Genomic DNA, 13,434 nt, shown 5'->3' on the forward strand with positions numbered 1-13,434 from the left:
GTTTGTACTGTCTAGGAAGCTGCAGGAAAAGATAATACTTAGCAGCTTACAGGCCCATTTATCCACTGATAACAGAGCACAAATTCACTGACTTCAAAGGAATTGATTCAGTGTTCAGCAAGAGGAAGTTTAGGATATTTTAGAAAACAAACTTAAACGTGTTTGTCTTCCAGCTGATATTCACATACCTGGTACATCACAGGGTGGATAGGGATCTTTATCCTCATCCTCTCCTTCTCCGTATTCACCAATTGTCACCTGCGCAATGCAAGGGATGCATAAGAAGAAAAATAAATTTAAATATAGCTCGTAGTATAAAGTTCAACACAAAGCAAACCAAATAAGTCTCTGAAGTCAGGGAAGTGTTCCCTAGTCTGAGTTTTCTGAAACAGGGTAACTCTGAGAACAGAGGAGAGCTGACGGTTTAATACATATTTTTAAAAGATTATTTTTCTATATTATCACATTCTTCTAGCTGTATAGATCACAATGAGAATATAACCAACAGGTTTTAGTAAAAATTACCAAGAACGTTTGAACATTCTACTAAGAGTTTATCATTCACTAATGTCTTCCATTGGATTTATCAGGGAAGAAATATACCTACAGGGATCCTAAAACAACATCGTTTTTTCCTAACATTAACAATTTCATTCTATAAGAACTTCCCTTCTCAGGATATCCTGAAACCAAAGGGATTTTATGCGTTAAGAGATTCTGTGAGGATGCAAAGCACAAAAACTAAATTTCCTTTGCCTGGAAAAAATTCTAAGGGTGATGGGTTCATAAAAGAAATTGTACAATGCACAGTAGTCTTGCAAAGTACTCCCTAGCAAAATTAGTAAAACTGCTTCTTAGAAAAGACACAATTTTTAGAATAAATACCTTACTATCCTTGGGCTTCTTTTGGTCACCTTCTGACTTCTCACTTTTTTATTTTCCAGACTCTCTTTTCTACAAAACAATACAACAATTACAAAGTACATCATGTAAAGACAGAAGATTTTAATACCCATTCTATGAAAAGTTCAGAGAGTATACCTAAAATCATATAGTAAAATATTTAAAATTATTTGCAGAGATGCAGATGTCAGAGCAATAAAATCTATTGCATTTGAATGCAACGATCCATTTAAAAGATTCTAATTTTGAATATAATATCAGAAGTTAATCCCTAAAAAATTCAATGCGTGACCATTACTCCTTTCTAGAGGGATAAACTGTGCCCTTGGACTCATACAAACAGCTTCCATTAGCTTCAACAGGCCAGCACTGATTTCAAAGGAAGGTTTTCTTCTTGTCTATATAAGGCTTAGAGAACAGATTCCACAGGGAGTCGTGCACTGGCAACAACAGACACATTCTTCTTCTAATTGTGCAATAAATCCTACCATTGCAATGTTTAAATATCAGTTGGCTTATCATTATGTCCTTAATTGACCCCATTTTCCCAATTACTACCCAACTTTTATCTAAAATCATACTAATTGGGTCTTGTTTTAAGGTCTAGGTAAACTTTCTTTTTTTTTCCTGAGTCCAATAAATTTTGAATATAATAAGGACATTTATATAAAGTAAAGAAAATCCTTATGAAAGAATTCAGTACCCTTGCCTTCACCTCGCATTTTACCCTCGTATTTTACCTCGCATTCTTTTTCCTTTCCTTTTCTTCAGCTTCTTCTTTCTGAGCTGTATTTAGACTTTCAGCATCCGCCAAGTTATCCACAGCAATGGCCAAGAAGACATTTAGCAAGATATCTATTTCAAATCATTTTAAGGACATTATGCCTTACTGTACTTGTTTGGTTTATTATCAGCATAAACCCTGACAATGTGAGAGATATAAAACACATGTTCCCAACCTACAGCACAGAGATTTGTCATGCGGAGCGTAGCGCAAACAACACTCATATAACAGACCAGATTAATACTAGGTATAAAATGAGCAGAGATCCATTAGGGTCACTGATTTTAAAATAGCAGAATACTTGATGTATTTTTTAAATAAATGAAATTCAACTTTACGTTAGCCTGAGAAAGTTTCACACATGAAACATTGTCTATTAAAAGTGAAGACTGTTGAGGCGTTTTGAAAAATTCATTTTTATAATGCACTGACTGCTGTGTCTACAACAATCTGTATCAAATCCTGTACTTCAGCCCGTATCAGTTACGTAGAATGATACAAGTATTGTATAGCACAGAAAATAGAATGGTTTTGCCCTTTTATCACTTTCTGACCTTCCAAGAACTTCTGAGAATGGCGCTAGTTTCTGTTGCTACATGGGGCCAAGGAAGTATTTCCAGTACACTGGAGGCAGGGAAGTGGAACACTTCAGCAGACCTGATCCTAACTGACTCTATTTCTCTGTGCAGATTTCTCTCATCTGGTCCCTGCAGCATACACTGGATCACTGGCTCCACTGCCAGCGTGTGGCAGTTTTACCAGGACTATATCAAGTGTCAAAAGGATGAACAGGAAATTACTGCCATAGAGACCAAACTACATCCATGCATTTTCAGAGGGAGAGATATTAAACAGAGACAAGCAGGTAGAATAAGGCTGTTTTCCCACTGAAGGAAGAAAGGAAAAATTCCCTGGCTTCTGCCACTGTGGTGGCTGGAGATGGACTCAGAGACCACTGGAGTCTCATTCATTAGGGAATGGGTGTACAAAGAAAAGTCTGTTCAAAGGACATTGCACATGCATGTCAACTGCAATTTTGCATATGTCCCCAGCATACAGCCCCATTTGGAGATGTCTCCAGTGACTGCAAAGGATACAGTTACCACAGATGAAGAGGATAATGAAATATATACAGACTATCATGCCTGATGATGATGGGCCACCATATGCCATTATGCCATCATACATAACAGCATTCCAGTCTTCACCTGTTAGGATCTAAGAAGCAGATATATTATTAGTAACTAGGCATCGAAAAGAGCAATATATTTCCCCAGATCACAATACACCATAAGGCTAACCTTCTGTATACATAGAGCAATACCATAATCTTTTCATGCGTTATTTTAAAATTTCCATTTAAATAAGCATTTCCTGAAAGATGGGGTTTAAATCTATTAGCTTTTATTTTATGCTATGCATTTACATCACTGAACTTCAAAGGCAAAAATAATAAAAATAGAAGCCTATAATTTTATTGATTTGGGCATGCAAAAGTAAAATCCCTGATTTACAGTAACACCACGTACGTAGTAACGCCCGCAAATGTTCATCTCTCTTTAAAATCCAGTTAGTATGTGTTGTAAGGTTCTCTTTTTTCTTTTCTGGGCTATGCCATTTGTTAGTCCTGCAAATTGGTCTACCCAATTTCAGTTTTAACTAGGACTGGCTGCCTTATCATAAATTATATAATAAATGCACCACGCACATACGCTGCTGCTACAGCTTTTGAAATGGTTGCTATTTTCAATTGAATGGAGTTCAATGCTGTTGGAGAATGACATGATTTTCTTATTGGCTATTGTTTCACATAATTTCACAGAAGTCTAAAAGAATTTTACAGAATCTGTTGATTAGTTAAAAGGACAGTTTACAATGAGGCAACTCCACCTTTTCTGCACTATAACAAAAATTCTGAGTATGATAATACAGGTTGTAGGGGCACTTTATACATTTCTAACTAAGTCCTTAAAAATTATCAGTTCTTTCCTGAGAAAACATGTAGTACTGACTCTCCTTCCAAGTAATTAAGTGGTTGTTCAAGAAAATTAGACACATGTCAATTTCTGAAATTCAATTTTGGAGAGCTAAGCTTATCAAGCTGATTTTCATAGTTGTTTAGCATCCAGCAGGTTGGTTGCTCCTGAGTGTATTCTGAAACCGAAGGAAGCCTCATTCCTTTGAAAATGAAGCAATCTAAAATATGAATAAAATCCAACTCAGCTGAGTTTGAAAGTACAGCCTTAACTTTTTAAAGGGCCAACGCCAGGTCAAATGCGGACACTTCACCTCTTAAGGAAATTTCTCATTAAGATTTCCTTATGTTAAAATTACATGGAAAGTATTTTCGGTTGCTCTGGGCAGCCATCAGATGAAACTTCTACCAAAGGGACAGGAAGTTGACACAAGGTTGACTCTTACAGGGTCAGCTTTAAACACTCACCTACAATGTCTGAAACCAAACACTGTGATAATGTGCAAGCTGAATGTGAAAACAGCTAGAAAGATGAAACCAATTAGCCTAATTCCAGTATCTAAACTGGGCAAAATGATAAAAAGGACCATAAAATAGTGAAAAGTAAACTGTTAGCATGGCCCTATCTTTTCACAAGCAACAGAGAAGGTGCTTTAAAATTTTAATAAATCTGATAGTGTCTCTTTAAAGAAATTCATACTTATTTTTATATTATAGTAAGTGATATGACCCATACACAAATATGCATTCTTACAATGTTTCTCATTTTTTCCTGCTTGGGAACAGGTGAACTTTTGTATAGCTAATGAAGTTAAAGAAAACAATTTGACTAAAATAAAAATAACATTCCGCCTCTTTTTCTAGTCATGTATTTGATGGAAAAAGGAGATTTAATTTTGTGAAGTAATATGACAGCTATGTTGCATAGATAGATCAAATAAGACATGAAATAAATGGAACAAATGGTGCAGAGTTACCAGAATACTGAATTTAATGAGCAGAATGCTACTTAAAGTAAACTGAATAAATAGTATTCATGATTTTATTTTCAGGCAACATGATCACTTAAACAGTTTCGTTGATCATCAAAGGTAAAATGTTTCATACGGGATGAAAGAAAGTTACCTGGAATACAGTTAAAAGAGCTTGTGGAAAATTATCGAAGGTGCTCCGTTTTGTTTGAGTTTCATCAAAATTAAATTTGCCTCCAAACAGCTGCATTCCAAGCAACGAGAAGATTATGATGAAGAGGAAAAGCAGAAGCAACAGTGAAGCAATGGACTTCATTGAGTTTAACAAGGATGCTACCAAGTTGCTCAGGGATGCCAGTGCCTACAAATTAAAATGCGTGTGTTAACGCACACCAAAAAAACCCCAAACAAAACAGTAAAAGAGCAGCGCATGATGAAGTATTACAAAAGAATTGCTGGTCACCCTTCAGCTATCCCTAAAGTCAGCCATATTAGTTAATCTTACCTTGTTACTTTGAAAATACGCAGGAGACGAACACAGCGAAACACTGAAATTCCAAGGGGTGACATAATTTCCAACTCCACCAAAATGGTTTCAACAATGCCACCACAAACAACGAAGCAATCAAAGCGGTTAAAAAGAGAAACAAAATAAGCCTGTAGGCCCAAGCTGTACATCTTCACTAACATTTCACAGGTGAATAAAGCCAGAAGAACTTATTTGCGATATCTGGAACAAAATATTAAAAAACAAAAACAAAACCACATTCCTGAATTGTCTCATAGATTTCATTTTTCATTTAACATATTAGTACTATACATTCTATACTGGTTTGCAGCTTTTTGCTTAAGAAGGAAGTACTGTTTTTTTTATGTTGGACTGTATTTGATGCCTAAGCGGCAAAGTTACAGAGGCAAGTAAAGCTCCTCCCACCTGTAAACTATTCATCTGTCCAATGCATCGTGCAGTTCATGGCTGCTCAACTCACAGCTTGAGTCCACACTGTATCTTAAGCAACACAGCCCACAGCATGTTCTGATGTGCCAGTTACTATTTCCTTCCTCATCCCTCAAGGATAATTTAACAGTAAAAATATAAGTATTAACAATTTAGTATTGCCAGTTTTTTGCTGGTATGCCATTAAGCTGTGTTACAGTTGTGAAAATCAAATACATTCAGTCATATCTCCCTTTGGCTGGACTGAATATTCTTCAGGACAGCAAACAACAACAAAATGGCAAAGTACAAAAGTAGGTACTGATAGAATGCAAGTACCCATAGTCAAAAACAGGACAAAAAATTTTTTATTGTACCTTGGATCTGGGTCAGCCAGTCAGGTTGATTATAATGCTCCGATGAGATAGTTAATGTGTTCAGAAAGACCAAGACAATAACAAGCCAATAAAATGTTACAGATTTTACTGCAGCTCTACATTTTCTTCGATTAAATCGATTCCAGCGACGCCAGCGTCGACTGAAAGTTCAAATAAAAACAAATTTATCATTACACAGAAAACACATATGAACTTAAGGAGGGTTTCCTCTATGTAGAAAACACAATGCAATTATATATGTGTGAGCAGGTGTACTTTCATAAGTATGTGCACAATACTTAGTTGTATAAATTATTACCAGTTGCAGATTAAGGAGTGCTAATTTGTTACTCCTATTTTTAGATTTCTAAAGGTAAACCACAACTTTTGGAGACTCTAATTGCCTGTGACATAATTAGATTAAGCTGCATTTAACATTTAATTGAGTAAAAAAATCTGTCTTCCCAGGCCCCATACACTCAATAGCAGTAAAGAAAAGCCAGTTAAGCAATTTAGAATTCAGATTACATTTAGTCTGAAAATGTAGGTTTTGAATTAAACCACAGGCACAATTCTGGCTGGATTAAACATGGCAGTAATGCTGAGGTTAATTTTAGAAATCTCCCCTATAATGTTAGATATCTCAGTCAGTGACTCCTAGAGATGTCTACTGATGTGCCTTGAAATTGTCAGCGGGCAAATGTTTGTGAAATGAAAAGGAGTAACAACCAAGGACAAGTAAACAGCCCCTATCTAGATGAGTTGGATTCACAAGTGAGGGTATTAGCTTAGCTTTGGACTCATAAAACTAGATTTAATTTCTCTGCTTCACTTCTAGGTACGTGAGTAAACAAATTAGTCTCTCTGGGTTGCATTTCCATTTCTGAAACAGGAAGAAAATATATTGCTGAGTCATAGGAAGAGAAGGATTAGGAAGCACTTGATATTACCTAAAAGGGAGGCATACAAAATTCACACACCGAGAACTACAGCCATGGACTCAGATAATAAATTTTAGGAACCAACAACTGCTTCATCCAAAATTCAAGGGACAGAGCAGGAACAGACTCCAATGGAAGCTAGACCTAGCCTTAAAATAGCAAAGAACTTAGAAGAGTGTGCATGTATCAGCTTCCTTCTTCCCTATAGTTTCACTATCAAGCCATAAATCTGTTGTGATAGAAAGGGGGGGGGGTCTGCTTTCCTTGTTTGCTCTTTCCTTTCCTTTTGCCAAAACCAGCCCCAATGAAGTGAGCCAGACCTGAGAACTGACTGGTGGAAACCAATTTCTTTTTTTCTGAGTTGATTTTAGCTGGTCAGTTGTCTGATCCAATTCATTTATTGCCTCATCACAGAAAGAGCAGGAAGAATGAGTGGCTGAGACAGGGGAAGGGCACTGCAGCCCTTTTAGCAGTATCACAAACATGAAACCATGGCTTTTGAAAATTCTTACAAGTAACCAGGTGAATTTCTTAATACTTTTAGAGTCTGAATTAGCAGGTATTATATTTAGTATTTATAAATCAGAAATGCTTTAAATCTGCCTCAGAAAACAGAACCATTATTTACACCACCATAAAAATAACTGAGCTTGGCATTGCATTCAAGTATTAACTGAGTTTTCCTTACACATCTTAAATTTGTACTGGTAGAAATGGAAATTAAATACTGATTTCAGACATCAGTACAAAGATGTTTCAGGCCTTTGCAGTATTCTAACCATATAAAGGGAAAAATATCCTGTCCTGACCTAAACCACAGTATTCAAGAACATTCTTATCTTGCCAGTCCCCTGCTAAACAGCACTATGGCCATGGCCATCACCAGGATGGCTCACTCCTTGGGTAGGTAAAAGCCTTTTTTCACACTTACAGAAAACAGATTACACTATTTTCACTCAACAGTTTTCTATTTTTTACTAACCATCTCTGCTAGCTTTAACCAAATAGCATAATTTTTTCCTGGAAGAATGAAAGATACTCTTTTATTTTGAAAATAAATTCCATTTTCATAAATTTGCAATGATATAATACTGCTTTCATGAAATTATCAAGCATTTTTCCGCAGTTGAATAAATATTAAAATCACAAAGGACACTTATTGTTGACATAGTTTGTTACAACAAACCAAATTATTCACTGCCTTTGCTCTCATTAAATAATTTTTTTTCATAACTATTTATGAGCAAACCATTATTCTTACAAATGTGCTCCCAATTTCACTTTCATTCACTCAGTTATTCACATTTAGGTGGTCCTTTAGGCCCCAGTGTTAAATTTGAATCCACATGTGGGAAATCCAGTCTTCCACTGAGTCTGACTGAACTCAGTGTCAGTCAGTCATGCAGAATCTATGAAGTTTAGTTTGTTTACTTGCTATTCATGGTTTTCTATTGCTGCTAGACCTACGCAAAGGTAGGAACATTCATTTTCGGATTATTTTGTATCAGCAGCCCTTAATTATAACATGGTATTTTTCTAAACTGGACTTTCTCTTTAGAACATGCATAAACTACATCTGCAAAACTGGTGTGCCTCATTTTCACCAGTAAGATCACAGAGAAGCAAATATTAATGCCCGAGATCAATTCTGCCATACTCATGGGCGCTAACGTCTTTGCAGAGACTCTAGACTTCACTACTCTTATTTATAAAATACGAGACAGAACATTGCACCACAGCGCTCACTAATTAAGAAGAATAGAAGCCTCTGAGACTATTTTTCCATTCTTCATTTTTGTAATTACAGGATTCAGAGCATGGTACCAGCTTTTTAGCATGACTTGATGGTCAATGTGATCATATAATGACACTGACAAACAAGAAAGCGAATGCTTAAAAAGAGAGATCTTCACAGACAACAACGTGCACAAATCTTCAACTCGCAGATCCCCATCTGAGTCTAATAATAGCTCCATCGCTTCCATGTAAGGAGAAAAAACAGTTGTTCTAACACCAAAACATTCCAAATTCCACCTGGAAGATTACAAATATGTGGCACAGATCATATTTCCCCATATATATCCTAGCATAATGTGTGGTTGATATACCTTCACTTAATAAACCAGCAGATAATTGCTGTATCTTGCTAGGATGTGGTTCTCTTTACCACGTACCTATTTGACCATATAGAAGCATATTTCCAAGGATTAACTTCTATTTTCACTTGTGGTACAGCAGGCAGGCTAACTTGCAATAAAAAGCATTTTCTATCTTGATCCAAAGACTTTTACAGTCAAACCGATATCCTTGATAAGCTATGTCCTGATTTCATTTTCCCTGAAACACAGTGTACTGCCATTGCAGAACAACATTCCTGAAGTTGAAGTGAGAATCAGGCCAGAAGAGTGAGAATTAGCCCAACGTTTAGCATTTGGCTTCAAATGTGCTAGGACAGCTCTGACAGTTGAGCACATAAGCCAGGGCTTTGCTGCAGAACTGAGAGTTTCTGTATTTTAAGTAAACAGAGCTTTTAGAAACTAAAAGTTGAAAGGGGAACTCCCATTACCAAATTCAGCTTAAAACGTTTAAGTATGGTTGAAGATCTCAAGCAGCTGCAGACCCCTGCAAGCACTTCCAAATGAGAGACACCAACATCCCATTGCAAATTGCCACAACTTCTGTGAATAGATGCAGCAATACACGTAAGAATGAACTTCTGTGTGACTGGTGTTTTTTAATGCCACCAGAACAGATTCTGATCAAAGAGCTCATGAAAAAGATATTTAAGGTAGCGGCAGAATCCAGACAGTTGGAGATACTTTGGTGATTTTCTGGCTTGCAAGTAAGTTTTCTTTCAACTGATGTGTTGATTATGAACAATGATTGGAGAGATGGACAGAATTGACTCCTTACTCACTGCCTGGATTATTAAAAATATCAAGTTTGGATAGATATTTCCTTTCTCAAAGATGACGTAGCAGCTTTCATTTAATAGAGCTTCTAGAGCTCTTTTTCCTTAGAAGATTAGTAATTGGCATGATTCAGAACATAGGCATTACTTTGCTTTCTCTGTAACGCTTCTGTAAGTCTCCAGTGTGTAAATAGACCAAACTTGGAGAATGTAGTTTAGCAGCAGCCTATTGCACTGCCTGGCATTTGAAGTTTCATGCAACCACTTCATATTCGAGTTTCTCTTTAAATCAGCATGAGTAGGCTTCATAGCAATAAATAGTATACTATAAGGTTGATTGGAGACAATCTCAAAATCAAAATAATCATACTTGTCTGGTATTCTCAGCTAATGTAACAGTAAACAATTTTTCCGTTTGTTCTACTGTTATGGTAACTGGAAACAATGGCAAGAAATTACAGACCATTAGCACACTGAATCACTTCTTTTTATTAAACTAAAACCTCAAGGGGGCCTACAGGAAAGATGGGGAGAGGCTGTTCAGGAGGGCCTGTTGTGATAGGACAAGGGGTAATGGTTTAAAATAGAGGGAGGTAGATTCAGGTTGGATATTAGGAAAAAATTTTTTACCATGAGACTTGTAGAACACTGGAACAGGTTGCCCAGAGAGGTGGTGGATGCTCCATCCCTGGAGACATTCAAGGCCAGGTTGGACGAGACCCTGAGCAACCTGATCTAGTTGGAGATGTCCCTGTTCCTTGCAGGGGGGTTGGACTAGATGACCTTTGAAGGTCCCTTCCAGCCCTAACCATTCTATGATTCTATGATTCTAAAACCAGTTATCATCTATGATAATTTTCAGGAAGGGTTAAGCTCAAAGGTCCACATGGACATAACAGATCCATTCAGTTGGTATAGCTAAGGCTAGTTTCTGTAGCAGAACGCACACAAGAAAAGATACGGCTTTTATAATTAATGATGAAACTTCTAAAAAGTTAGTTGTGTATTCTCTACCAGCCTAAATGGCCAGATCTTCATTGGCCAGAATCTTCAACAGCGAGGCACATTTATATGCTGTCACCAGTTTGCTGGCTGAAAAGGATGATAAAATAAAGTTTGATCATAGCGTCTCATGAAAAAACTCTCAATGTAGAAAGGCAACAGTTAACTGTTGTCTGGGAGCTCTTCTTCAAAAAAGAAAGACGACTATTCAAAAGGAACAAAAGTCCACTCCAACTGCTTGCAACTGGTCAGCACTGGTAGGTCATCAGAGCTAGTAAGGCTAGTAGAATAAACCTGGGTATGCTATTCCTCATCATTGCTGCAAGGAGAATACACTGCTGTTACCAATTAATTACTTGCTATACATCAACACTGAAACCAGTTTTACTAGGGTTAAAAAATTGGAATAATTCCAGATGTTGCCAAAACTGCTGATGCCAGATGTTGCCAAATCTTCTTGATTGTCCCTTTTTTTGCTACAAATTTCCTGTGAAAAATATTTGTTCTGTGCGTTGTCTGCAACAGTAGGAGTGTCTTTGCCGTTCATGATTCACTAAGTCTATCACTTGATTACTCAACTTAAATCATATAGATTTTTTTTTTTTTAATTCCTCCATGGAGTAATCTAACATTTTTAAATAAAAAGAGGTATCTCTTCTGTGTTTGCAATTATCCTTTCTAATTACTAAATATATGTTCTATAAGACTGGAAAATAAAAACAAAATAAAGAAACATTGATTTTATAGAGACATATGCAATGTCTACAATAACAGGACTATACATTTTTAATTTTGCTTACAACACTTCCCTTCTGCAATCATACTTGAAAATAGAAGCTCACATTGTCAAATGCTCCTAGTAAGTGAAGAGAGAGCCACAAATATCAGCAAAGCAAATCAGGCAGTTTGATTTCCAAAAGTGTTCATGGATACTTCACTTTTGTATTCACCAGTAACTATCAGGAAGAATTTCACACAGTAAAATTTAAAGTACAGTAAATAAAGAATAATTTTATGAGATCATCATGACAAATAGTCACAAGGGAAAAAAGTGATGAAGAGATGGGAAAATACTGACCTGAACTTGGATTTTGAGATGGTTTGACTAGAAGAGAAGGAGAAGACATTTTAAGAATGTGGAAAAAAAAGTTAACACAAATTCATTCTCTTTAGAATTTTGCAAATCAATACATTGTGATTACATATACGTAGAAAGAAGCTTTTAACAAAATACATCAGGAATGCTGAAATTCTATTGTCTGTTATTTTTTTTCTGAAATACCACCATTCCTAAAACTTTACACATTTCCTAAGTGAAAGAAATATCCTTTAAAACTAAGGAAATAAACTGCACATAGAAGCTGCTTGGAAGTCATGAAAATCTAAGCAAATAAATAGAGACACCACGGGATACAGAAATACTCCCATACATTCAGTTATTGCCTGAAAAATACATATTCTCCAGATCATATACAATGTAACAGAAAATGTTTCTTTTACATGTCATAGGGGACTTCAGTTCTTCAGTTCGTTTCTTATTATTTTGACAATAACTGTACTTTATAAAAGCTTTCAGGAAAACATGACTCCACTGGAAGTTTAGTTGAACTGGCTTATATCTTCTTAAATTGAGAATTTTAGGAGTGCTTTAATGCACTAATTGATCTAATATTAAACTTCTGAAGGGCAAAAAAAGACCACAAGTGTCACACAAAGCTTGACTGTTTAAAAGTAGTTTTGGCTAAAGAAACAACAGGGAAAGAATGATTCTTTTAAATTTTGAGATGGTGAGGGTGGGTACTTGAAAACAGTCGGTGTACTCACCATAAACTCCCGCAGCAAGCTGGGTTCTCTCCTTCTCCACTCACGTTCTCTGTGTTCACTGATTCGGTTTCACTCGTGGGCATGCTTGCTGTTAGGAGGCAGAAATTGCTTTAGATTGACAGCCAAGCAAGGCATCACACAGAATGTGATCTTCTCTTCTATTGCAAGAATGCCTCCACTTTTTGCAGGTCTAATGAGAACTCAGAAGATCTGAGGAATTTTTGCAGGTCTAATGAGAGCTCAGAAGATCTGAGGAATAGCAGATGAAGTCAGACGCTTCATCAGTCCTCTTCTTGTAATAAAAGAAAGCACACAGAATTCCAGAGTGTATTGTAGGTTTTTTGCTTTCTTTTCAATGATTCAACATAACTGTTGAAAATGCACAGCAGAATACAACGTAGAGGAGTTTTGTAACAAACGGCATGCTACCCCTAGTAAAGAAATAAACCTGAGCTAGACTTTGTGACCTTCCATTTTAAGAAGTGTTCTGTTAACACTTCGGAGGTGCTTATCAGTTCAAGTGTTGTTAACATGCTCGCTAATTCCAAGAAGTGTCCCCAAATTTCTTCTGAAAATACAAACTACCATACTCTGATTATATTGACCACTCTATGCTTTTATTTCTCTATTTATGAATTATTATGGCAAGGTGCCAGAAAGTAACTGTGCCTGTAAATACTATATGAGCAGACAGGACGGAGCACTGGGAATGGCAGAATGGGTACTAGAAAGGGTTATGAGAAGTACTAGTAATAAAAAGGGGATTATTACACTTGTACACAGTGAATTACTGTACGTATATCAGATCA

The 13,434-nt window shown here is 36.4% G+C and overlaps 1 protein-coding gene across 1 annotated transcript in view; it reads right to left on the bottom strand.

The window, feature by feature from the left end:
• Positions 1-13,434, bottom strand: part of CACNA1D (calcium voltage-gated channel subunit alpha1 D) — a 184,124-nt gene that overhangs the window by 69,277 nt on the left and 101,413 nt on the right. Inside the window, 12 exon segments of the mRNA XM_086619049.1 lie at positions 189-258; positions 886-929; positions 932-954; positions 1,644-1,758; positions 2,785-2,905; positions 4,788-4,987; positions 4,990-4,994; positions 5,139-5,349; positions 5,352-5,363; positions 5,948-6,108; positions 11,880-11,906; positions 12,626-12,713. Of these exon segments, the coding sequence (XP_086475175.1) occupies positions 189-258; positions 886-929; positions 932-954; positions 1,644-1,758; positions 2,785-2,905; positions 4,788-4,987; positions 4,990-4,994; positions 5,139-5,349; positions 5,352-5,363; positions 5,948-6,108; positions 11,880-11,906; positions 12,626-12,713 (1,077 nt within the window).

Source organism: Tauraco erythrolophus, chromosome 12 (genome assembly GCF_009769465.1).
Source record: "Tauraco erythrolophus isolate bTauEry1 chromosome 12, bTauEry1.pri, whole genome shotgun sequence".
Taxonomy (NCBI): domain Eukaryota; kingdom Metazoa; phylum Chordata; class Aves; order Musophagiformes; family Musophagidae; genus Tauraco; species Tauraco erythrolophus.